At 41.4% G+C, this 26,682-nt stretch overlaps 1 protein-coding gene across 3 annotated transcripts in view; it reads left to right on the forward strand.

Annotated features, from left to right (window-relative positions):
* LOC115394511 (dipeptidyl aminopeptidase-like protein 6) overlaps positions 1-26,682 on the forward strand; it is a 191,574-nt gene that overhangs the window by 104,117 nt on the left and 60,775 nt on the right. For all 3 annotated transcript variants that reach the window (XM_030099837.1, XM_030099838.1, XM_030099839.1), the window contains exon 3: positions 15,732-15,830. In XM_030099837.1, coding sequence (XP_029955697.1) covers positions 15,732-15,830 — 99 coding nt within the window. The remainder of the gene's footprint in view (positions 1-15,731; positions 15,831-26,682) is intronic.

The following is a 26,682-nucleotide window of genomic DNA, read 5'->3' on the forward strand; positions in this document are numbered from 1 at the left end:
GTTTCACAGTGACCTTCAGGTTTTTCTGTTTAGATTAGCGTTTAATCAGCAGACCATCTGTGTACATTCAGGCTCATAAAGTGCTTTGATATGGTTTTATGCACAGCCGGAGTCAAATCAGTCAACTGTCAGTGCAGGCGTGCACTCAGTGCAGGCGTGCACGTGCGTGCGCCCGCACACTGTAATTCGCTTAGAAAGGCACTCATCACTGTGTCCTTGTTCATGATTTTCTGTCACTGAACATTGCAGGTGGTGTTTTCCCCGATGTCGTCGATATTGAAGCGGTTTGAATGTTGTCTTCAGAGATGCAGGGTCCTGCCATGTATGCAAGACATGAGAACCATGTCTGAAACGCTTGAGTGGCTGCTGTCCGTCGTTTTTGTAATGAAACTTCACACACACACACACACACACACACACACACAAAGAACAGTATGCTTTAAATATAACAATGGCGAATACAAAGGCATTGGTTTGGACACCGATTTGAATCCAAGTCCCAGGAGTCGTGACACTCTGGAGGCGGCCATTGTTGTTATAGTCCATCACACAAGTGCAGAAGAGCTATTTACTATGACCGTGATGAGTGTAGTAGCAGCAGTATTTCAGAAAAGTTGTGTTTTCCCTCCTTTCCATGGAGATGGAATCAGCATTGTCAAAAAGTTGTACATTTACAGGAAAATGGAGGTTGGACATTTTCAGCGTTGTTTCCATGTAAAGAGAAACCCAAAACGCAACTGAAGTTTTTCAATTTCACTTAAAATGTTGTAAACTAGAGAAAACTGAGAAAACAACGCAGCTCATCGTGACAAAATGACCCCACAAGATCCTCTTCCACTTCAGTTTATCGGAGATGAAGGATCCAAGAACTTAATGTTGACCTTGAACGGTGGCAGTAAGCTGAATGCTAACCTCCAGAATAAAGCGCCTCACACGGCAGCAGCATTTTAAACTCCAATAATGATGCTGAAGATTGTGATTCAAGGTTTTAAATTGCCCTTTATACACACAATATAATCCAGGGACAGTGTTTAACTGAAAATTGTGCAAAACTCTCACTGTTTCCTGAGTGTTTTTCTTTTTCTTTAGACGAGCCGAGACGAATCTTAATTAAAACAAAATTTTAATCACAGAGAAATTAGTAGAGAGGGACATATTTACCTATAAAGGCAGAATCTCATGGGAAATACAGATTTTCCCATTAAATCAATGTATTATATTTTATTCCATTCCCTCTGTGTCCTGTGTCCCTCTTCCTCACACCGATCATTTCCATGATTGAGGCTTCGATTGTTACCAGGACGGATCCTTACTTAGCCAAATTTCACCAAATGACTGCGAGCGCGTTGCCTAGTAACCAAGTCTCCAATCTGAACTTTCAGAACAGGAGTTTGGTTTGGAGAAAAATCAAACGGGCTTTGGTAAGCCAACCACGTTTAAAGAGCTGAGGAACACACTGTTGACTGCAAAACACCACGGCCAGTGTTACCTGAAGGCTGTTCTGTCTTTTGGTTGAGTTTTTTCCGGGTGAAAATTGGTCTTTTTTTTTTTTAAATGCTACATATCCAAATACATTTAAAAAAGAAAATTGAATTGGTGAAAAAAGTTAAATGATTTCTTGGACCCTGGAGATATAAACCTCTTAGGTAAAAAATCTCGTCACCTCCTGGCTGCGGCTTGTTTCCTGTCCCCGGGGTGTTTGCGCTGAATTTGCATGGACTCGAGCTGTTTTTACACGCCGTTTCCAAAACAAGGCGGGCCAGCGGGAGTCGCAGGCCGGTGGCAGGTGGCGTCTCCAGCCTGTACCCCGGCCTTAATCTGTCCCCCTCCCTGTGCTGATTCTGTGTGCTCGAGCAGAACTGCTCTGCCCTGGTTCTTTTTTAACCTCCGGTACTCCACCAAGAAAAAAAAAAAGGCAAATAAACAAGTATTTTAGAGGCTTTCTATGTTAAAAAAGTGCCCCGGCCTCAGAAAATGCAGTTTAATTAGGCGTCCTGAGCACCTGGGCCGAGCTTCGGGTTGTTACCGCTCCATAAATCATTCCACAAGGACAGTGGTTTGTTTGGGCAGAGATAGTTTGTTTTACTTCTTTACCGGGGTTATCGTAATTGAGGTGAATTGTTAATTGAGTCCCTGGATTCCACAAAGTCAAATAAAGTTTTTGTACGTGGAGAGAGTTAACTTAGAAAGGTCGATTCTTTAAATCTGTGCTGGGGTTTTCATTACACACAATAAGGCAACGGCTGAATGATGAGATTCTGTTTCAGGGATGTTTTAAGGAACAAGCAGGGCTTTTCTGTATTTTTGGTCTGTAGCTATAAGGGTTTTCTGTTTCAGTGAAGTTTCAACCAAAGAAGTAAGACATGCATTTAATAGTTTTTTTTCCAACAGGAAGATGCCTGCAGCGGAACGATGGCCATCTGCCTGCGCTGGGTGAGGTCAGGGAATCTCAAAGATCGAAAAGAACTGAACAGCAAAGAGCTAAAATAATCAATGCAGTGCAGACTGAAGGGAGCAGAGAGAACAAATCTGATACTTTTAGCTGTACAGACTGAGATCCTTACAAAGAAAGAGCTGAGGCCCCACTTAGTGGTTCTGCTTAACAGACATCATTTTAAAGACGTTGCCATGTAAGCGTGCAACTTTTCTGTAATGAACATCCAAAAATGATGAGTTTTCACTTGAAACAAGACCTAAGAGAACGTAGCAAGGTGATTAATCAACACAACTGGCATGACTGAGATCATGAGATCGAAACCTAAAGCAGCTTCACTAAGAAAATGGTCCATCATGCCCATCATGATTTTGTTGTATTCAGTTGTTTGAAATTTTCTCTAAAATAACAAACTGTAATCAAGCATACCTGAGAGTTGCAGTTATATATATATAAGTTGTGTTTTTTGTGGAGAGTTGCTTGCTGGGGAGTCTCGCAGAAAAACATGTGAAGACTGGAATCAGCCAACGAACCTCGTTCCAGTTTCCTGGAGGCTCTCAGCGCCCTGGATGCTCCTCCTGCTGCTTATTCCTGCTTATTGGGAGCATTTAGCCTGCTCAGCAGTGGCATGTGTTTGCAGAGGCATTAGTATTCTCCTGGCGGTGCTTGACAATGGGTCGAGTGAGTGTCTGCAGCACCCCTCCTCCCCCCACGTCTCTGTCATTGGATTTTTTTTTTTTTTTTTTTTGATGAGGCTGCATCTGACAATTTCTGCAACTTTCAGACAGAGAGAATCTGACATTCATGCCCATTTCACAGGCATCGATTGAGAGAGTGTGCAGAGAAGGGAAAATTAGGTTGGTGAGAACATCGAGATTCTCTACAGCCTTGTGCACGCTTGAACATTCACGTGGACTTATCCTCTTTTTATCAAACATCAGATTCAATTACAGTATTTCTTTTTACCTTGATGAAGCAGACTGTCTTTGAATTAATACTGCATTTTTGTAATCAGTGGTGATATCTAGAAGACAAAATGATAGGTAAAAGGAAGAAAGTGCGATCAAATCTGTCCATTTTTGAGTTGTCTTACCGTTCCTGACAAAAGTCTTGTCACTTGTCCATTTTGTAGAAACAACAGCTTATAAACTGACTTTTTATCGATCCATTGGTTTTAGAAATGGCTCATATGAACGCTAAAACCCTCACAAATTATGTTTAATATACTAAAATAAATTTGCTTCACTCAAGAAAAATTGACTAATGAACACAGAAAGGTCAGATTTTGGCAAAACAAAAGTTTTGTCGCCTGCAGAGATTCATGTGAAAACAGAACAGATACTTTTCCTCAAATACCAAGTTATGTTGCTGAACGTCAGTGAATTAAGCTATGGTACTCTGAGATCCATATTTAATATCTTGTATGACTTCCAGCCTGAAGGACAGCATCCATGCGGTTCAACAGTGATTCATACAATTTGAGGAAGTCATCAGGAATGGCAAAGAAAGTAGTCGACATGCTTCCTGGAGATCAAGATTCTTTGGATTCATCTTCCATGCTTCCTCTTTCATTCTATCCGGACATGCTCGGTGATGTTCGTGTTTGGTGCCTGGGCTGGCCAGTCATGGAGCACCTCGATCATCTTCACTTTGAGGAACTCTGATGTAGAGATGGATCTATGTGATCAAGCACCATTCTGCTGTAAAATCTGACTCCTTCTAGATTCACAACCATAAATGTGGTCATCAGTCCATCACAGGGTGAACACACAAGTGGACAACTTCACGCACACGTACAGCTTAAAGACCCGTTTACCTGATGTTTGAAATGAAGACACTTTGATTTTATTTCAAGGAAGTTTGTCGCTTACATGGCAAAATTTTGAAAACGGTGTCCATATCCATAGAAATGACAGAAACACCGAAAGATATGAGAAATGTGCTGAGCAGGATAAAAAGAAAAATAAGGAACTCTTGGATAATAATAAATTATAGTATTCTGTGATAATTGGCAAGTACACGGATATTCCTATGTACAAATGGAGTTGGATTGAAATCACAGGTGACTCTAAAGTCCCAGGAGAATATGGACTGGGGGTCTTGGCATTCTGAAGGCCATTGCTGTTAAATTACATACTTGCATTTGCTATCTATCTAAAATAAGAAAAGGAGCAGACGGGATAACAAAAATACTGGAAAATCCTACTTATATAGACACTTTTTTCAATTGAGGTGAAAATACATATACAGGAACAACAAAGGTGTCACACTAGCTAATAACTGTAGAAGAGCGAGTGTATTATATTTCACACAGTGTGGGTTGAGCTGCCGTTTGATGTGCTCCTTAGCTCTATCGGTGGAGGAATTCCTCTTCAGATGAACGTCTTGATGCCTGCAAATGCTTCATAAGTACGACGGCTAAGAACACCATTTCAGCAACACATCACCAGCGGGCTGAAACTCGCTCGTCTGCCGACAGTTTGAACCCAGCTCACGTTCCCCGTTAGCAATCAAACGCCTCGGTAAGTGGACTTCACTCTATAGCGCGTCCTGTCAGCTCCAGCGCTTTCAAATTGCTTCACTCTGTTAGTCGCACGCACACATCGCACAGGAATGACAGTGGCCGCCATTCACGGTGTCCCACCTCCGTTTGGGAGCGATTTGGGTTCCAGTGTCTCGACCGCTTTGACATTCGGACGCGGCGAAACAAAGACGTCCACCAGCCGGACCGCAGCCACAGTATCGTAATGACAGGAAGAAGTGACTGCCACAAGGAATTTCATTTGGAATTTGTTTATTCTGAATTAAGTACTTAAGGATTATATTCATGAGCTTGGTGTTTAAATAGGAAAAATGAAGACCAGGGGTTCTGTGAAGCGTTCTGATTGCACAGGGGGCGGCCGTGACGTACCGACGTCTCCAGGAAGTAAACAGTGTTTTTCTCGTCTTTCTTACTTGATTAACTTTGACGCTAAAGCTTTGAAAATGTCCGGGTTGTTCTGTGCCCATCCATCCGCCCGCTTCATTATATGCAAATCTTCTAAAATTGCCATTAAATAAACGATCCGCCATCTTGGAATATTGCGTCCTCACGGCGCAGAACGACCATGAAATGAAGTCACCTCATTTGCATAAAATTCTGCGTCCATGGGAGAATAAACCGGACGGTCTATTTGGATTCAAATTTAATTTCTGAACAAAGTTTTCAGTTGTTGACATGGTCATTTTTGAGCAAAATTAGGCTTTATTCAGATTTTTGCAGGAATAAAAATTCCCATGTAAACACATGGATTAAGATTAATTAAGTTTATCACATGTATAATTAAAAATATGCTTAGAATGCATCAATACAACGAGCATTAATGTCTGGAAGAATAAGTGTGTATTGCTGTAAAACAAACAAAAGTGAGACTGGAAATTTTGAGTACGATGTGACGACCTTAAAACTCAAACTGTAACTCATTAGAGGAGCGTGGGTGTTTTGTTCCGCTGTTATTGACGGCGCTCCAGCGAGCTGAGCGAATGTGAAAAATTCTGAATTCTGAAAAAAAAAAATCTAACTGAACTCTGAATAAAGTTTTCAGGCGTTTACATGGTCATTTTTAGAGTCTTCATTTGGATTTATACAGGAATGAAAAGTCCCCGTGTAAAGGCACGGAATGTTTTATTTGGTCACAGTCTCCTTCTTCATTTGGTTTTTGTTAGGTTTTCGTCCGTTAAAGAGATCCATTGTCGAATATTTTCCATCGTCGTGATCCTCAACGAAATTGTCACTGCTGTAAAGTCTGAGATAAAAGTTGTGGGAAATCAGCCTTAAGAAAAGCAGGGAACTAACAGCGGCACCTCCGCTGAAGGCCGGTCCGATCTGTACTTCCTCCTCCCGTAACTGTTGCATTATGCATGTTTTTACGCCTTCAGCCTGACAGCATGGCTTTCAGGATAGTTCAACAGCAACCAGGCAGCTGGATTTCCTGGCAGCATCGCCCATATCTCTGCTCATCGCTTCAGAAATTTGCTGAAAAATCAATGTTTTCTTTGAAATTGTGACAGTTTGGTGGAGGGCCTAACTGGATCCTCTTGTGGGCTGGATTTGGCCCACGGGCTTCATGTTTGACACCCCTGCCTTTGATGGATGAAGTTGTACAGAAGGTGGACTTTTGACTGCATGTTTTTTTTTGTTTGTTTTTTTTTAATGCACACTACTTGTGGTGCAGATGTTCTGTCAGTCAGTGTGTTTACAACAGATTAAACAGTATCCATTAAATCTCGAAATCTATTTAATGCAGTTGGAAGTCTTTGCTAATTATTGCACCAGAACAAAGAAAAACTCAGCTTCAAACAACAACCTCGCAGATAGGGAGGTTTTTACACTTTTTTCAAGAAAATAGGACTTTTAGAATTTAATTACAGACGTCTTTGTATAGGAGGTGGATTTTTTTTCAGCAGTGCAAATGAGCCCAAGGAGAACATACTACATCACAAACATTTTGTAGCACACTTTAAGTGCTTTGGGGAGGCTTTTCCTATTAAAATACTAAACCCAGTCATTCAGAACAATTTATTTTGCTCTTAATTAAACTTCAAGGAGAAACATTTTTGTGAAAAAGAAACAGAAAAGGGTCTCGACTCTTTGCAGAGCGATGCGGTGCATGTGAGGAGTTATGGGACGGTGTTTTGTTTTCACTCGGTTAGGAGGGTTTTTTTTTTTTACCTGACGGATGCTGCCCTTCCAGACGAGGCGGCCGAGTTTCTAACCTCACCTGACAGCCGCTTTGTTGGGTTCTCCTCCTGACAGGCTGCATCTGCTGTAACCGATCGCTCCGGATTGCTGAGAGGTTGCCGTGTTCTGAGCAACTGGGTCAGGCCGCTCGGCGTTTCCTCACGCCGAGGGATGTCGGGCTGACTGACGGAGTGACAGCTCGCCGAGGCCGTGGGAGGAAGACACGCTGCGTTAATTTGAGTCGTGGAGATTACTGCGACGCTCAGATTACAATAACAAAGAGCTCTGCTTTAATGGCAGCAGTGGCTTATTTGCATTCGGTGATGGAACTGAATGTATTTTAGGATTCCCATTGGTTTTTAGAGTCATGTGCACCGAGTTGAGCTCACAGTGAATCACCAGTCCAATCATATATACCGTTAGTCTCAGAGCACAACTGCACGAATCATATTGGAACGTTTTCGGAAAACAAGAAATAAACACAGTGGCAGAAACACCTCAGATAATGAAATGACTGGAGTGATTTTAGACTGTAACAAGATAAGCTGAGGACTTGGGACAATAAGGCAGGGTTATCCAGCAGTAGCAAGAGAGTGAAATTGGGCTTGTGTCACAATCCAACAATTCTTCAATGAGGCAAACAACATGGTAAATGGAGTTCATTATGGAGCATTTTCCTTCTGATCTAACAGCCAAAGTACTGTCGATGTGATGGCAAAGACTCTGAGGTTTGCCTGTTTCTACTGAAAGACAGTTCAATCTATCCTCTTTCTAAAATGATGAATTCCAGAATTGAATCTGGGACCTTGTGGGGCGGCGTGAAAGCGATCGCAGAGGGTGTCCAGGATTTGCCTGCTCTCTGGTTGTCAAAGTTTGATTTGCACATGTGTAACGATAACCAAAAGAAAGACTCTCTCTCTAGAATCAGGAGACTTTGGAGACTGTCATGGTTTTTGGTCTCGCCTTTTCATGTTTGACAGACGAAGATACCCAATATGAAGAAAGGGGATTCAAAGCCGTTTTAGAGGTGCACCACAGGGAACCATCACTCTATGAAAGAACAAGAAATGTCAAAACTGAGATTTTTGTGATTTGTACTTTCAACGAAGTGTCAAAAAACTATCCTCAATTAAAACTGGAATAAATTCAAGTAGATTTTTTCCAAGTTTTGGAAAAATTATTAAAATATCGGATTGTTTTTTTACACAATAACAGTTGTTGTCAAAATGAATCATCATTTTTTTCATCCAGTTTGTGTGGCTGAAAAAATGTGATTTCTCGAGAACCCACAGGTGAAATAGAAACATGTGTTCTTACTGTGAGTGTCAGAAGCCTTTCATGGACTTGTCCTGCAGATTTTCATATATGTAGGATCATCCATATAGCCACGGCGAGTTTGTGAAAATGTGTGAACTTTTGGATACGGGCGAGAAAATCTATCCCCAAAATCAGTTGGAGCGGATGGCAGAAAATTCTGCACTCTCCTCAAACAAATGCATCTGCAGAGAGAACCGCCTGAGATAGAGATCAAATGAAAGAATGGTGAGAATCACAAGGAAAATACCTACGTTTTGATGTATTATTATCCAAGATTCAACCAGAAATGGGGCTGTGGGGACGAAAGAAGATTTTTTTTTTTTTTAATCTCCAATACACACCCATTATAAAATCCAAAAATGGCTGAAATGCTTGCTAAACTTTAAAGCTCACTGTTTAAATTTGGTAGAAGATATTGAAATGAGGTTTTTACATCTAGATAGAGGACAAAAATGCCTACGTTTTGACATTTTAATGATGTCTGTACGTGAAACTATGGCGAGGCATAATGGAATTGTTCGGGGATGATTTTTCTGTATGTTTTGTGGGTGTCTCTCATCCGAAATACATGGGAAAAAATTGCCGGATTTTGATCATTTTCTCAGATATTGCTCACCAGAACACCGAGAAAAAATTATAGCGCACCATTCCTGGAATTTAGACACGTTTTGATGTGTTTTTTGTGGTGCTACTCCAAATGGTGCGGGACTAGCCATCTGGCAAAGTTTTCGCGTCTGAATAATAAAATGTTGACCCTGAAAGAGTCCCGGCTATGAGAGCAATCTTTGCGCCTTGCCAGAGGCAGGCACTGCTGATTGGTCCATGGTGCACTCCATCTCAGCCCATAGTCATCGGTAATCAGCCCCGGCGATCCGCAGCCAGAATTTAGACAAAGCAGAATACAAAGTGGAACTTATTAAGGATTCTGAATGAAATACAGGTTTGCATCGCCAGTTTTCGAAGTCAAGTTCAGGATAATGTCTCAGGATTTCAATCCAGGTGTTGAATAGCTAATTTTATTTTGTGTCACTTCGCAAAAAACCCAAAACATCATAAAATTGGATTGGCTTTCATTTCCCCGTCAGGACTGCCGGTTGACTTAATCACACCGAGGCACTTGAGTTTTTAATTCCAGGTTCGGTGTTGGATCGAAACTCCCCTCTGTCACTGCATTGTACTGAAAAGAGATTGCGCCACATTTGCATATAAACTGCTCATTTAAGCTGACCCTGCCGGGGAGGGGAGCCCTCGCTCTTTCTTTCTTTTTTTTTTTTTTTTTTTTTTGACAAATTCAACACTTCTGCCAACGATCACAGCACTCTGCGAGGATGAGATAAAGCCATACTTAACTACATGAAATGGATTTTCCTTTAAGGCACAGTCACGTGCATGAAAATCTATCTGTTCGTATACCTTTATCACTGCGCTGCCTCCTTAAAAATGACAATCATCAGTCATTATGAATTCAGTATTTATCCCCCTCTAAACCCCACCATCTGACGGGAGGGGGGGGCAACTTATGTGCACGATTACGTTTCCCCGCGGCCGACACACAGTCTGGTGACTTTGATAATAACGCTCCGAACTCCAGCGACGCACCGAGCAGATGCCTTCAAAGGTGTTTTTGTCCCCCGTGATGAAATCAGGGAGGAACTGAGGATCAGTCGGCGTCTGTCCATCTGTCAGGCACAATATGCCACACACACACACACACACACACACACACACACACACACACACACACACACACACACACACACACACACACACGCACACACAGAGACAGAGCTGATATTCAAGTTTGGAGAATGATGCAAGTCATTGTTTTGTTCTTGCAATATAGAGCCGCTTTGATTAGTGAAGAACTAGAAATGTGGAGTTGTTTACTTGCGAGATTTAAGGAAGGAAAACAGAATATAAAGTATTTGGGCTGAAGTGGGTGTATGGGAGGGACACACACCACAAACCAAGGTGACATTGATAGGACAAAAGATGTTTTGTCTTCTTTTTACTTTTGTTTCATTATTTTTTTCAGAATTTCTTGTTGCCATTTTTATTTCTCATCCCGCCTCTTTTTCTCGTGTTAAGTCAACATTTTAAACAAATAGAACACAAGATTCCAATAGCCTAAAATTTGTGCAAGTTGTTAGCTCTTCCGCTGCACAATGGGGGAACCCTGGTTCGATTCCAAGCTTTGACATTTCTCAGTGGAATTTGCATTTTCTCCCTCAGTCCTGATATACAGTATATGTGCCAGGGGAAGCTTTGAGGCATCTGTGGTGTGTGTGGGTGATTGTCACATTTGAAAAGTGTGTTTTGGTGTCCATTTACACCATGACGGTGCTTGGAGCCACTGAAAACGCAACTTTTTGAAAATGGAGGAACTTTTTGAAAAAAATCCAAGGACTCCTCCATGGAAACAATAAAATGGAACTTTTTGAAAACACTTTAACTCTATCGCCATGGTAACAGGTTGAATTCAATTTTTCTAAAACAATCCAACTCTGTCTCCTTTGAAGTAGGGAAAATCAACTTAAAAAACAACAAAGAAATCTGTGTGAATGGAGGAAATGTGTCCTTCCTGCAGTGTCCTCACCGTTCTATAATCACTGGATTTTGCATCCTGTTTTAACTGTAGACTGTTGTCAGATCAAAGCTGTGTGCCAACTGGTTAAATTACTGATTCTACTCCAGTCACAGCATTTGTCTTACTTAAAAACAAGCAAACATAATTTTCCGGCTTTTGTGCCCTCAGTAACACTCATCTCTTGAAGGGGATGTCGATTCTCTCTGAGTTATATACAGTTCTGTACAGTCTGCCTGCAGCGGAGAGATCCCACCTCTCCTCACTCCCTGCATGCCGAATGTCATTCCCACCCTTTAATTTCCCCTCCTGAACCTGTCATTTTGAGCCTGAGCCACGTCGGCTGCGTTGTGTTAAATGTCATGTACGTGAAAATGAAACGCGAACCAATGGAGCTGCAGATAGAATTAGTACAGTAACAGAATCTGTATCGGCGATGTGTCAATGAACAGTATAGGAGACATTTTCTCACATCCTGTAATTCCAATCTGACGTGCTTTATTGTGAGCGCCGCCGCTATAGGTGGCACAACTGCTAAAGATAGAGGTTCAGACAGAAGCTGATAAAATAAGGCACGGCTTGATCCTCTTGTCTCGTGAACATCATCACATAGCTTTAAAATTAAAAAAAAAAAAAAGCTCTTTAATGGCAGCTTGTGGATTGATGTGAGAACTGAAAGACTGCACCTGATCACACCAGTCCGAGGTTATATGTCAGAAAAGCAACAGAAGAGCAATCTCATCCTTCAGTGACAGCCGTGCGCCGATATGTCAAGTGTCTACATTATTTATAACGCAGCGAAGGAGGGGAGGGGGAAAAAAAATCTATGATGTACAGCTTTGAGACCTCATATGTACATGATCTCCAGTCAGGAAATCTGCTGTTGGTAAGATGTTTTAGATCATTCGCTCATAAAATATGAGTTCAGTGAAAAATGTGACGAGCTTTTTGAATTGTCAGGTGCTTTGTTTGACAGTCCCCTGAAATCTATTCATCTGTTAGATTTACCTGCTTGATGGGGTTGTGGGGAGGGGGAGTCACTCCCTGCTGACATTGGCTGAAGGGCACCAGATCATCAAAGGATTCATAGACTCTCCAATGAACCTGAAAATCTGCTGCGGTCCTGGTGTTTTGATTTAAGCCTTTCTGCTTCCATGATTGGATTATTTTCCTGTATTTCATTGCGTTCTTCTGTACTGATTCTTCCTTTACATCATTTATCTTGATGTCTTTCCTGATTGTCAGCTGTGTCTCATTGACTTTCCACTCCACGGGCACATGCAAGTGTGTACGTGCCGTCCTGAATCTTGTCCGTTTTCAGCGTGAGGCCGTAATTACACGACGTTTCAAGTGAAAACGCAACGTTTTCATTTCAGAAACATTTCAGGTTTACACTACAACATTTTAAAAACAATCTCTGTTTACACAGGAATGCTGAAAATGATGTAGTTAGCATGACAGGTGGCGAGTTGGTGCTTTTGGTTGTTTTCATTAAAAAAAAAAAAATACATACACCTGCATTGAGAGCAATGCCATAACAGAAAAGTTGCTTTTTGCCCCCATTTCCACGACGTGGTAGCATTGATGAAAAGCTGCATTTTCCCCTGTTTCCAGGGAGACAAGCGTCGACGCGTTTTCTAAAAGTTGTGTTTCCTGTGACTTCCAGGGCCATTGCGTGAACGCCATTAAAGTTTCCCATTTTCAATGGAGAACATTCTGCAAACTGGGGGTGTCAGTGTTTACAATGTTTTCTGTACGTGCAAGTGGGACTTCCAACCGACGTGTAACCGGTTACATGTGACGTCGGAGATTTGTGATCTTTTTCTATCGCAGTTGCGCTATATAACCACTAGAGGGCTTTGTCTTCACTGATATACCCATTAAATCAAAGACTTTCCAGTAGTTATCAAGACAAAAGGGCCACTATTCCAGCTATTAAGTTGCTGATATGTTCACGACATGTTTTGTCTTATTTCTTCGATTTACTGTGTATATTTTTTTCTTTCTTTGCTCAACTTAACATTGCGCCACATGTATCTGTTATGAATGCGGATTATTTGCGCTAAAGGTAATATTTAGTTAGCTAATATTATTATCTACCTCTTTCAATCAACATCACACTAAAAAACATGATACAGCCCCAGCATAAACCCTGGGCTGTTTTCATCGGCTCAGCAGCTACAGTTGGATTGCAATAACAGCACTCATATCACTCCGTTTACTGTCTCTATAACATGAACACATCTGTAGAGCAGCAGATTCTGTACAGCCGAGACATAAAATCATCCCCCCCAGCCACATTTAGAAAAGTGGAAAAGCGTTGTCTGAGCGAGGTACCTATTATTTTTTACTCACGGTTGTATTTCACGGCCACTGAAATGCTTTTAACTGTTAAACTGTCAAGGTTTCCTTCCCTCTCAACATAAAGAAAAAAATCTCAAGCCAAGCAGTTTGTGTTGTTTTGGGGGTTTTATGGACACTTCTTTCCCGCTATGCTCCTCATTCCTGGAAATTTCCAGAAGAAACACTGGTTTCTCTTCACTTTTTTTTACTTAAAAGGTGATATTTTGAAAAAAATATCTTGTGTTTTGTCATTGACTTTTTTTCCCCCATCCTTTCTGCAATTACTGTCTGCAGCCTCTTGCACAGCTTTTATCCCAGCATGCTGAACATTATGAAGGTATTTTATTTTCCTCTGCCACCGACAGCTTGAGGACTAATGCAGTGATGAAAAGGGGGGAAAAACACACTGTTACTTCCTCCTAGAAGGCTGCCACAGCATGAACACACACACACAGATAGAGAGATTAAGCGTCACAAGTTCAACATGCAGTCCAATGTGTAAAATCCAAACAGCAAATATGAATCTACTTCTTTTTATTTTCTTTTTTTTTTTTACATTTTATCCTACCTGTCATGTTTACGGAGGTGAAATGAGACATATTATCGAGCAGGAGATGATATGATGAGCGCTGATGGATGAAATTAAGCGGAAATAAATTACACGAGGCATCTGCTGTAAATATGCACGTCTGGTCCTAAACAGCACATCTCTATTCAAAAGCTCCGGGGAGAGTCGATGCACTGTTTCTTTTAATGAAATATCTGTATTTTTCTGCCTCATATAAGCTATTTATCCTTTTGAAAGTGGCAAATCACATGCAAGAAAAAAAAAATGTCGCAATATTTGTTGTCAGACCTTTTAAAATATAGTTTTGTTCTGTTTCATCTTTTCTCCAAAGGCTTCATGTTTATAGAACTGGGGACTCAGGAAGTTACCAGTTGGGAAAATCCCACTTGAGAAAGGAAACATCAAGAAACAGACAACAAGAAGTCACTTATCTGCAAGACTTTGTGTTTTCTTCACACATTTGAAGTGAAACACTAATGAAATAATTGTTTTTTAATGTGAACATCATTCCTTTTATTTATTGGTAAATGGCAAACGAGTTAACTATCTCACTTTCATCATTATCTGATGTGAAATCCTTGATTTTTTTTATTTGTTTTGGAATAAACTACAGCTGTCAGCCCATTGAAGTCCACCCATTTTCGTTTTAGCTGCAGAAAGGATGTTTCATTACACAGTGCAACATCAAAAGCATGATTTTCTGTGTAGATGCACACAGGCATTGTGGGAAATGTGTCATTTTCCTCTTGGGAATTTTCCAATTTGATGGCGTCCACATGCATTTTTCCCAATTCTGAAGCCATAACATTCCCAATTCCAATTACACACAAGCACACGTGCCTTGAATAAATGAAACACTGCCGAGGTTTGTGCAGGTAAAAGCTTCAAGCGTGATCAAAGGGTTTGTTCTGAACGGTTCTATTGTCACAAACTCCTGCGTTCATCTCTTTCATTATGACATTATCGTATAATAAGACAAGCTGTTTATCTCTTTCAGTTGAAAGATAAAAGCAATCATCTGCATCAATATTTCATTTCATACAAGATTTTCTTTGTGATGTCTTTTTTAAGGTCTCACTGCTACACCAGCTAGTTCTGGTGACAGCGATTATATAATCTAACTGTACAGATGCAGTCATCAACCATTATCAAAGGCTGTTTTGTTGTTGTCTTCCCTAGTGTATACAATCAGGAAATGTAGGAACCTTTAAATATGATAATAAAAACTGAAAGTGTTTGTGTTTTTCTCTAGAGAAATATCTATATTTTGCCCCCCTCTTCCTGATCATGTTGAGTTGCATCTCTTTCCCATCATGTGAAGTTAGTGTTTTGCTCTGTAATGGATTTCTTTGCATTGACTGCTTCATGTTTTTCTCTCTCTCTGTTGCGATGTTAGTTTTCCCGCTGCTTTACATCATTTTTTTCAGACGCCATCTTGCCCTGACATTGTCTGAACTGTTGCTGAAAGAGCTCAGGTGGATTTGATGAACTCAAGCTGCCCACTCAGACGGCAGCGGCCGAAGGACTCCGGTCTCTCTCCCACTCAGACGCTCGCTTTTCATTGAGTTCTCGTTATGTTGGTCTTGTTTATTGCTCTTAACCTTCTTGCAAAGTCACCCGGCTACTTTTTGTGCCTCTGAGTTGTTTTCAGCACTGATCATTTGAAGCACTTCTTCACTCTTATCAAAAGCATTTGGTAATTAGACGCTTCAGTTTGAGCCTGCATTCCCTGTTTGGTTGACGACGTGGTTGATCTTCTCCACAGGAGAGGATAACCGTCTGGATCTGAAGGGCAAGGTGACGGTTGGAGACCTCTTCAGAAAAGACTTCAAGGTCCATGACCCCAACGCCAAGTGGATCAGCAGTAAGTACATTTCTGCCGTTACCGAACACTTCGTTCTCGCTGAAGAATGACTGGTTTTGGTTTTTGGAGCATGAATGTCAGTTTGATGTCATGTCCATCCCACTTTTGTGAAACCTGCTTCTACTGCTATATATCAGACGTCTCCTCTTCGTTCAATGTGTGAACTGGGATAATTTAAAACCGCTTGAAAGCTGCTGTCTCTCTGTCCTGGTAGTTTTCGGATTGTAGAGCATCTTCCTCCCACTGAACAATGGCTGGCATTCAGATTTGGATGAAAAGCAAAAAGGTTTCATACAAATACAAGAGAGCAGTCGTGTGATAAGGACTGATAAGAACAGCACTGACACAAGGATGATGGAGTTATGATTGCGATTGTACAAAAGAAAGGATTCAGAAGGTAATTGAAAAGACATGAATCAATACCAAGATACAGAGAACCAAGGTCAACTGTTGAACAACAAGGCAGATTAAACACGAGATGATCACAACACCTCAGAATACAATAGAAACACAGATCCACCCCCAGAGTGCAAACTGTTCTTGTTTACTTATGGAAGTTTTAATTAGTGCTAGTGAGCTTTTACATGAACGGTTCTGCTCTCAGCTTCAGAGCAACAATTAAAGGCATTGAGCCGCACTCCCGGCTGCAAACGTCGTGTTGTGTGCATTGTGTCCTTGGTGTTCTAGAATCTGTTCCATATGCTTCAATCGCCACCCAATTACCTGGAACCACGAGCCTCGTTTTTCTCTGATCGGTGACGGCGTGCGCACGTCGCTGCCGTTACAGTCGTTCCAAACGCCGGCGTTTTTTTTTTTTTTTTTTTTTTTTTTTTCTTTTCACAGCAGCGTTGTGACAGCAGGAACATCGGCGGCTCCTCGGGGGAGCCAATAAGAGAACATTATATACTGTACTTTATTTTGCATTGAGGTAGTGAAGAGAACGATCACAGCTCAGAGATGTGAGGAATCTGTTCGGCTGAAGCATTAACGAGGTGGGTTTTGTCTTCTCTCGTGGCGAAGCTGTCTCCTCCAATCACAGCATCTAATATCACTCCTGGAAGGAACGCAGCTGTTAAATCTTCTACCAAAATCCTGATACTGCACTGATTCCACCCCCTGCATGTAATTGGATGTAATTAAAAGGCTGGAAACTCATATTTATTATATTAGTGACAGGATGACGCTGCTCGTCTGGATCAAACATGACAGTCTGAGTGCTTCTCTGTTTGGGTTTGAGCCACAGTTCCCCCCCCCCCACATGCGCCTCAGGATGCAGCGTTTCTCACGCGGCTGATTTGTCGGGGTTTCTCGCCGCGACCCCAAAGGCTGTAAACAAATCGGCCGCGCTCGAGCGGGCCCTGACGGATGTCACCGTCAGCAGTTGCACTGTACGCATCTGGAAGGCGACATCTGTTCTCCAGCGTTGTCAGCCAACACCACAGCTAATGAGAGGAGAAAGGAGAGAGGCGGTTATGTAAGATCATTATGATAGGAGGGGATGATTCATTTAGCATCTGATAACTTGATATTCCCCGATCCCAAAGGAGGATATTTAGAATCAGTTTACTTGACATTTCAGGTGAAGACACATCATTTTTCATCTGTGTAAACATATTTGTAATATTTGTATATATTATAGTTCCTTTTATATTTTAGGATTTATGTTGTACGTAAAGTGTTAATTCCTATATTTTAGATTTCTATTATTATTTTTATTAAGATTTGCACTGTTACTTATTGTTATTCTTTACTTGCACCTTTCATCACTTTTTACAAAGTTTTGCATAAATTGCCCTATCGCAGCACGTCCTGCCATCGTTTGTGCTGGAAAACGTTAACGTCTAATAAGCATATCCTGAGTGTGCGTGACGAAAAAAGAAGTGAGCAGAAAGAGGCAACGATCGCCAGGAAACAAGACGCTGTCCTCTTTCATCCCCTGCTTTTACAGCTGTCGACAGCACCATCCTTGATCTCCTTATATTTTTAGCATAATATTAGTTACAGCTCAGAACGGGAGAGAAACTGATCTGTCAGGTGATTATTTTGTCTCCATTAATGTGTCAATTTCTCACCGCTCCACGAACTTACACATCCCACGTAATGGCTTCCCTAGTTAAAGCTCATTTAGCTCTGTTTGATGGTTTTCACAGCCCAAACTGTCTCCGTTTATCAATCAGATCCCTCGAGACAGACTGAATGTAGCCTCCGCAATCATTATTAATAATATTTATACCAAGTAAACTTACTTCCTCATGTCTTTTCCTGTGTATGAGCTGAAATTTGCGCTTTATTTACATACAATGAGGAACTTTCATCTGCATTTAATTAAGGCAGCGGAGATGATGATCCGTGCCTGTTCAGCCAGTGGATCATCATCTAGAAGCAAAGTTATCTTTGGGTCTTGGGAGTTGCTCCTGTCTCTAGTAATGCTTATATAATACTAATTGTTAACAGAGGTATGTAGATGCAAAAAGTCAGAATCAAACATTAAATCACTTTTGTATTTTGTTTATTCTCAGTGTGTCTGCGTGCAATCAGTCTTCATTTATGGCTTGATTCTTTGTTTTGTGTTTCAATGATTGAATGTTGCAACTGTTGCATTGGCTGGTTATGATTGCGATGTGACTTGTGATAAATACACTTAAGTTTTTGAACCTTGTGTTGTATTGCTTTTTCATTTGTGTTGCATCTTTTTTTTTTTTTTTGAGGTCATGTTCCCTTGTTTTTTGTGCTTTCTGTGCCTTTTATTTCTCGCTATTTACCAGTTTGACAACACATCATGTGTTTTAGTGGTTCTGAGCGCCATTGTCATGTGAACAGACGCTGCGAACGTTTTCCATTTTCTCTTGAAAATGTTATCATGTAAAACAGGGCTTCAGAATTGGCGTGGATTTGCCCACAGTTAAGTTTTGACCATTTTATAAAAATATTTTCCTTTGTATTTCACCATCGTAATGCTCATTAAAACTCATATATATGTAGGAATGTCTGTATAAACACCTACATTTACACAAAAATGTTACATTTTCACTTGAAATATGTTAAACAAGGCCTGAGTTTGTATCAGACTTCAGGTTAACACCAAAAACGGTACAAATATAAGCACATGCCTGCATTGTGGAGTATCTCTGGATTTAATTCAGTAAAAAAAAAAAAAAAAAAAAAAAAAAAAAAAAGCCTGTTTGTCCTTTTCAGACGATCAGATCCCTGAACGCTCACCACAAGACTGTGCGACTGCGAATAAGCTTTGTACAACACTTGAAATATCTTCCCCCTCGGAGTTTTGCATCTTCTGTTGCAGAAGTGAACCAAACAGGTAAACAGTGAAGATATCCTGCTCTTTTCTCTTCCAGCAATGTGCTCTTAAGTAGTTTTGATTTGCGGGGCTCTGTGGAGTTTTGCCAGACGAGTTCTTTCAGTGGAATCCCGGGCTTGGTTTGACATTTTTTTTTGTTTGTTTTTTTTGCTGGCCAGCGTGTGTTTGGTTGTGTTGTTTTGCTGCAGTGCCAACACAGTCGGGATGCTACAGTGCTGTTGTCTGTCAAAACACAGCTTAAACTGAGCATAAACACGAGCAGAAAACAGAGGCGGAGAGTGAAATTGTTCTCCACTGTTTGTGGGGAAACCTTGACATTCTGCACACTGACTGCCTGATTTAATTCAGAGTTATTTGGGCTACATGAAGGTGTTTTATTATATGAAAACAAAACGTCTGACTGGATTCATAACTGATCTGATCGCCGTTCTTTCATCCTGACAAGTTAAATCATGCTTTAAAGCCATTGTTAGAGCATTTCTAGCTGATCAAGTACAATATAAATGGCAAATTGTGGCCAAAATGTGGAAAACCTGCCAGTTTTTTTTTTTTTTGTTTTTGTGTGTGTGTGTGTGTGTGTGTGTGTGTGTGTGTGTGTGTGTGTGTGTCTGAAATACATTAACCACATAGTAGTGGACTGAGGCCTTGTTCATGAGAGCGGTGACAGAAGGGAAGAAACTGTTCTTGTGTCGTGAGGTTCTGGTCCTGGTGGCCCGGGATCTCCTTCTAGAGGGCAGAGTTTGAAGGAGTCGGTGACCAGGGTGGGAGGGGTCGGCCCCCATCTTGCCTGCATGCCTCAGGGCCCTGGAGGTGTACAGGTCATGGAGGGAAGGTAGACTGCAGCCAGTGACCTTTTATGCAGAATGACTTGACTGTCGCGGAGTGTAACGAAGCTGGGAAGAGGGTTAAGGTCCATTTACACCTTGCGTGTCGGAAACATTGTCCTTCATACTCTCGTTCCTTCCTTTGTTGTGGTTATGAGCCATTACATAGAGACCAGTGCAGTTTTGGGGAGCGTAGCAGAGAAGATCTACGGGTCTAACAAATATTTTTTTTTTTTATTTATTTCTTTTTGTCATTGACCAGATCGGGTAGATTTACTTGTATCTATGCACACATCTACACAGTATTTCCTCATACATTTCTGACATTTCTGTTGTCCTTGTTCCTTTTGCTGGTCACACAGCAACTTTACAGCACAACAGCGCCCTCACAGGTCATCAGACGTACCGCTCTGTTTGCTACATATCCATTAGCTTCCAAGTTGAACAAGTAATAAAAGCTTCCGTCCACCCCGGTCTGAGTATTTAACATGAAACGTATTTTGGATTTTAGCCTGTTTACTCTTGTCGTTGCTGCGTTGTGGGTGGCTGTTCACACAATGCTCAGAGCCAGCGAAAACGCAACGCTCCACCTCCCGTAGTGTTGGAGTTGAGAGTCAGGTGGGGATGTGAGTGTCTCGAAGGCTGGTGCCCTGTCCGGGGTTCACCCTGGATTTGTACAGAGTCAGCTTGGATCCAGCTCCCCGTGACCCTGAGATAAAGCTGTAAAAAGGACGGATGGACAGATTGATGGGAAGGAATGACTGTCTAAAAGCTCAACAAAAGACAGTACAGCCGTAAAGAGCATGAGAGTTATGGGCCTTTAATGTCGGGCACTGCACTCTGTGGTTTGAAAAACAAATTGACTCAAGACTTAATTAGTGTTTATTGCTTTGCCTCAAGACACCAATGCATCACCAGTGTCCCTGACCAATGTTGTAGTTTACATGATAGAAAGGGGTATAAACCTACTGATGATGCTAAGCGAAGAGCATATACCTACTGAACAGATGCAGAGGAATACCATCCATCCATCTTCCATACTGCTTTATCCAATTTAAAGTCACGGGCTGATGGATTCAGCAGATTGATGCTGCAGGCGTAGTACATCCAGGACATCACAGGGCAAACAAGCACAAATACTCTCGTATTTACTCCTCTGTACAAACTCAGAGTCGCCAATTTACCTGAAATGCATGGATTTGCACTGTGAGAGCCAGTAATGTATTGGTCCCAGGGGAAGTAAGTGTACTCTGGATTTTTGCTTTTCTTTTAAAGCAGCTCAGAAACACCGTTTTTTAGCTACAGCAGCATGTCAGATGGTTCTATTTAGTGAATGTCCATCCAAGGCATTTGCTCATTTTCAGGTAATTCCATTGGAATTAATTGGTTAGCAATATTAGCCTCATCATAATGACCCGCCCCACTCTGCCTCTGATTGGCTCGTCAGCTCTCATGCTGTACAGTAAACATCGACATCGAGTGAGCACAAGTACTAACCAGTTAGAAACAGGTGAGTCATGGCTTCAGCATCCTAGGTAAAGAAATAGCCATTTGGATCAATGATGCTGCTGAATGGTGCATCATGGGGGATTTTGAAGTGGATGCACACGGAGTATGGTTACATGGGTGTTTTTAATTCGGAATTTGTTTATTCTGAAGTACGTAATTCAGAGTTATAATAATGAGCTTGTTGTTTTCAGGCATTTACATGGTCGTTTTAGAACAGAATTAGGCTTTATTTGGATTTATACAGGAATAAAAAGTCCCACATAAACGAAAAGAATGCTGACTAAAACATGAGTGGGTTCACTGAACCTGAACTACACCACCGGTGAGAGAAAACCACCATATCCAGTAAAAGCCATGCACATGGAGAACATTCAAACTCAAAACAGAAATTGAGATAATCTCCGTTTTTGATGATGGAGTATTGCCTACCTACCTACATACCTTAGCAGCTATATTCAAAAGTTGCATTTTCAGTGGTTCCGAGCACCGTTGTCATCTGAACAAATTCCCAGGATTCAGCTGAAGTTTTGCGTGCTGTCATATGGATGCAGCCTAAGTCTCCTGATCAGGATTCCATTTGTAAATTGTTAGCCATCAGTTCGTCATAAACACTGTTGGCAGTCACCTCTGGTATCTCAAATGAGCCTGTTGTTTTTTGCCAATCCTTTAGAATCAGACAGACAAAAGCATCGGCGTCACTCTCACACAGCCAAGGTGAAGCCGGCCCTGTGAGACCCGCCGCAGCAGCTGTTTGCCATTTTAATGTTCCTCTTGTTTGCCTCTCCAGGATCCCTCTCCACTCTCCCGTGTTTGTTAAATACAGTGAAGGGGGTCGGGGCTACGTGGGGCATTTGTAAAGCAGAAAAAGTGCCATCAGCGTGACTTTGAAAGGGACTTGTGGCTGTGATTTAGATATGACTGAAGCGCGGCGATGTTTATTTTGTCACAGTGTGTGCTTTTCGACCCAGAATTATCTCGTTTTCTAAATGATGCATCGCCTCTCCTCTCTAATGTGTGTGTGTGAGGGACTCGCTTTGGAGAAGATTAGCCAGTTGTCTCGCTCCCTTATTGACTTTTCATTGCCGTGCTCCCACGACACAACATGAGTAATGATGTGAGCGTCGTTTCTGCAATGAATCTTTTTTCTTACCAATGAGACATATCAAATTAACACATATACTCACTGTAAGTATTCGCTGCTCATTCATTGTCACAGACAGTCAGCCGTGGTAAAATGGTAACATTATGTAAAGCAGCAGGTGTAAATATCCCCATCTGAGATGGCCCAGTTACGGCGCGTCTAATCCGAAAGGACGTCCCGGCACAAAGCGAAATTCTTCCATCGCTTTCAACTTCTGGGATGCAGCGAAAGTGGCACGACAACTTGTCTTTTGACAAAAACAAGCTGTAAAAATCTACCGATGCCGTTCCTGTGTTTTAACATCCAGGGAGGAACAGGAAGAAAAGGATCTGATGCAAAAGCAGACTTGGAAATGATGCGATTGCTTCAGCGCGTCTCATGACAAATTCATCAGTCTCTTCGCTCCTGAGCTGCTTACGTCAAGGCAGCATCTGAAGAGCTGGATGTCATCTTTGATCCAAGTTTGGAGCAACAAAAAGCTGGAAAGAAAATCCCAGTCTCAGTTTGTCCAACTTAACAATATTGCTACAATTAGAGAAAGTCTTTTCAATCTCCATAGTAACCCTTATCCATAAGAATCAATATATTTTTTTCCAGACAGCTGACAAACCAAAAGGCACTATTTCCAGTTAACTAACAGGACAGTTAATAGGTTAGTTTTACCGTAGTTAGCGACAAATGGATATGAAACATGTCTTTCATCCAACTAAATATCTGTTTGGATTTGTATCTATTCAGTAATTTATCACTAAAATCTTGTTTTTTAGTTGGGATTTTATAGAAACAAAGCTACTTTGCAACTGCTAACAACAATGGCGGCCTCAGAGAGTCAGGACTCCCGGTCCAAATTCTACTGGGACTTGGCAATTTTTTTAGTTGGGACTCCCCCATACTCATAGTTCAACTTTGTGATCTGCCCATACGAATGTCCATTGTTAGTGTTTATAGCTCATTGTTCTCTGCATACATGTGTGGTTTCATTACAAAAAAAAAAAAAAAAAAAAACAACAGCAACAACTCCTGTAACGCCAACCCAAACTGCATTTGGTACATTTGCAGCTAAGTGAATAATGCAGCTTGTACTGACTTCACCTCAACTACGCCGCAGTCGTGGACAACAGTGAGTGTGGTTACATCAGTGTTTTTAATTCGGGTATGGTTTATTCTGAATTAAGTAATTCAGAGTTACATTCATGAGCTTGGTGTTTACGTGGGAAAAACCAGGGATTAATTCCTCTCTAACGCCGTTGTCCATGAAGCATTCTGATTGGACAGGGGCGGCAGTGATGTAGTGGCGTCTCCCGGAGGTAAACAGCGTTTTTTTTCTCTTCTTTGTTTCTCGAAAACCTTTAGACACTACAGCTTTGAAAATATCTGCCTTGTTAAGCGCCCGTCCATCCGCTCGTTTCATTATATCCAATTCTTCTAAAACTGCCATTAAATAAACCGTCTCCAACTGAGTCAAACCGCGGGCCGCCATCTTGGAATAGACCAGAATGAGGTCGTGCCTAATTTACAAATAATTCCGCTTCCAAAGGAGCATAAACCGGCCGGTCTATTCAGATTCAAAATCAATTCTGAACAAAGTTTTCAGGCGTTTACATGGTCATTTTAGATCAAAATGAGGCTTTATTTGGATTTATACAGGAATGAAATGTCCCATGTGAATGCACAGAGTAGCAAGCAAATGTGTAGAGTATAGTATCTCTTTGTTCATCTCAAAGTAGAAAATTCTGGAAATCTCCTTGAAAAGGACTAATTTTGTTGTCTGTCTCTTCCTGCGTAGACAGAAGTAGTGCTCATTAGCACATCCCCCACCCACACACACACACAAGAGAGAGCAGACATAAGCTTACACATGGATGTCAAAACATAAAAAAACACAATGGATGGAGTTGTGAATTTCATTTTATTTTTCTTCCCCACCATGCATGCAATTTTAATTGCTTTATCGAAAGTCTATGTTTATGATGTACAGAATCGAGTGCGTTAGCAGGATATATAATGCATGTTACACACACCCACATCTCTTTTTGCAGCTTAATATCCAGCCAGCATTTCTATAGTCCTATATCTCTCTAATACCTGCTGCATGTGGTATTCACATCCAATCCGTGAAATTGACTTACAATCCTTCAAATTCATTTCAGCTACTTTATTATGGGGGAATTTCAGAGCTTATGCATGTTTGTGTAATGCGGCAGAAGGGCTGTGAGCGCCGCCGGATGATTCTGCCGCTGAGATCCCACAAACATTCAGAATCATTTCAATCCACATGCAAATCTTATGTGGCTGTTGACATTCTGATGTGAATGGCTGAACGATTTTGTTTGCACGTAGTGTATAATTCTAGATCATTTATATATGATGCGTATTTGATCATCGGATGGTAACTGCGAGAGCTTGACCTTCCAGACTGGAGAGGCTGGTCTCTGCTGTGATCATTACTATTGGTATAATTGTTGTTTTATGGGCACCAGCTTCCCTAATGATCCTAATTATTACGAATGCATGCAGTTTTTGTTTTTTTTTTTGTTTGTAAGCACATTAACGACTACACTAACACTCACAGATTGAAGCCAAAGCACTTCACAGACGTGCAATCCACCATGCAGAAGCGGAGGTCTACGTGGAGTTCGTGAACACACACTGACGAAATGACCGTCACCTCTCGTGCGGCGGGGTAAATCAATAATCTTACCCGAGGATTCATTGCAGATTGAGGTAATGGGTGACAGAAAGCATAGGGAGGTTTAAGTAAGTTGATGGAGAGGCTCTGAAAATGGCTCGCCTGCTCCCTCGGGAGTCATTTTGGAGGAAATATGGAGTCGGATGAGCGACGAGAGAATTTTTAAAGACTTAATTTTTTTTTGCAGATTACCTGCTCAATTGCTTTCAGACAGTAATAGACATATAGAAATATCATCTGGGTGTGAGAGGAGAAAGTGGAAGCTAATATTAATTTGTAGTTTTACAATCATGTCATACTGTATTTACAAGAGTTTACATTTGGCTCCTGAGAAACTCATTATCTGATCACGTAAACAGCGGAATGTCATCAGCAAACTACAATCACATAAATATGAATGATTGGATTGAAGACACTTGTGTGTTTTCTCATCACTCACATGTCTTTGTGGATGGTTTACCTGCTGTTCCAGTTTATTCCACTCTTTGGAGTAAAGACAAGCAGAAGCAAAAAGTCAACAAAGAGCCACTTCTGAAATCCAAACAAGACACATTTTACATTTAATTCAATAAATATCTTCAGCATACGTTAACTTCCACATTAGAAAATAGAATAGGGTCTGATTTATTATGATCATGTAAAAATAGTAGGGCTGGGCACGTTAATGCGTTAACGCACTGCTTCCTTAACGCCGACAAATATTTTCATCAGGCACACAGCCACCCCCCCCCCCCACACACACACACACACACACACACATTGTGCTCCAGCTGAGCGTCAAAAAAGCACACACAGCTGCAGCGCTTTCTGTGGTGAAACACGGTCCATTCCTCATTATTTGCCATAATGAACTCTGCCGAATTATCAGAAAAATCACGAGGAAAAGGCTGGTGTGAGGCACAAACTGAAATGAGGAGCCCAAATACGACAAAAACGAAAGTGAAACTGAAATCGCGTCTTTTGCTGGCACACCGTTTCGGCCCGCAGGGCATTCTTTAGGCGCTGAAAACACGCAAAATAAAGTCAATTTCCCTTCAACACACAATCTGGCTTAATGAGGCACAATTCGGCTTGACTGAATTTATCCTGCCTTCTCTGTCTGAAGGTCAGAAATCGAATGAAGTTTGAGGAAGTGTGTTCTCATAACAAACTCCATTTTTCCTCTGTGTGTGTGTGTGTGTGTGTGTGTGTGTGTGTGTGTGTGTGTGTGTGTGTGTGTGTGTGTGTGTGTGTGTGTGTGTGTGTTGGGGGGTCGGGGGTGGCAATCTTGGTAAAGACTTCGTATTTTAAGTTTTTAAAGCAACACTAAGGAACTTTCAGTTTTCGTTGATTTTGGCGGCGCCAGTGGACAAAAGCGGTAGTGTTTTGCCTGA

Source organism: Salarias fasciatus, chromosome 9 (genome assembly GCF_902148845.1).
Source record: "Salarias fasciatus chromosome 9, fSalaFa1.1, whole genome shotgun sequence".
Taxonomy (NCBI): domain Eukaryota; kingdom Metazoa; phylum Chordata; class Actinopteri; order Blenniiformes; family Blenniidae; genus Salarias; species Salarias fasciatus.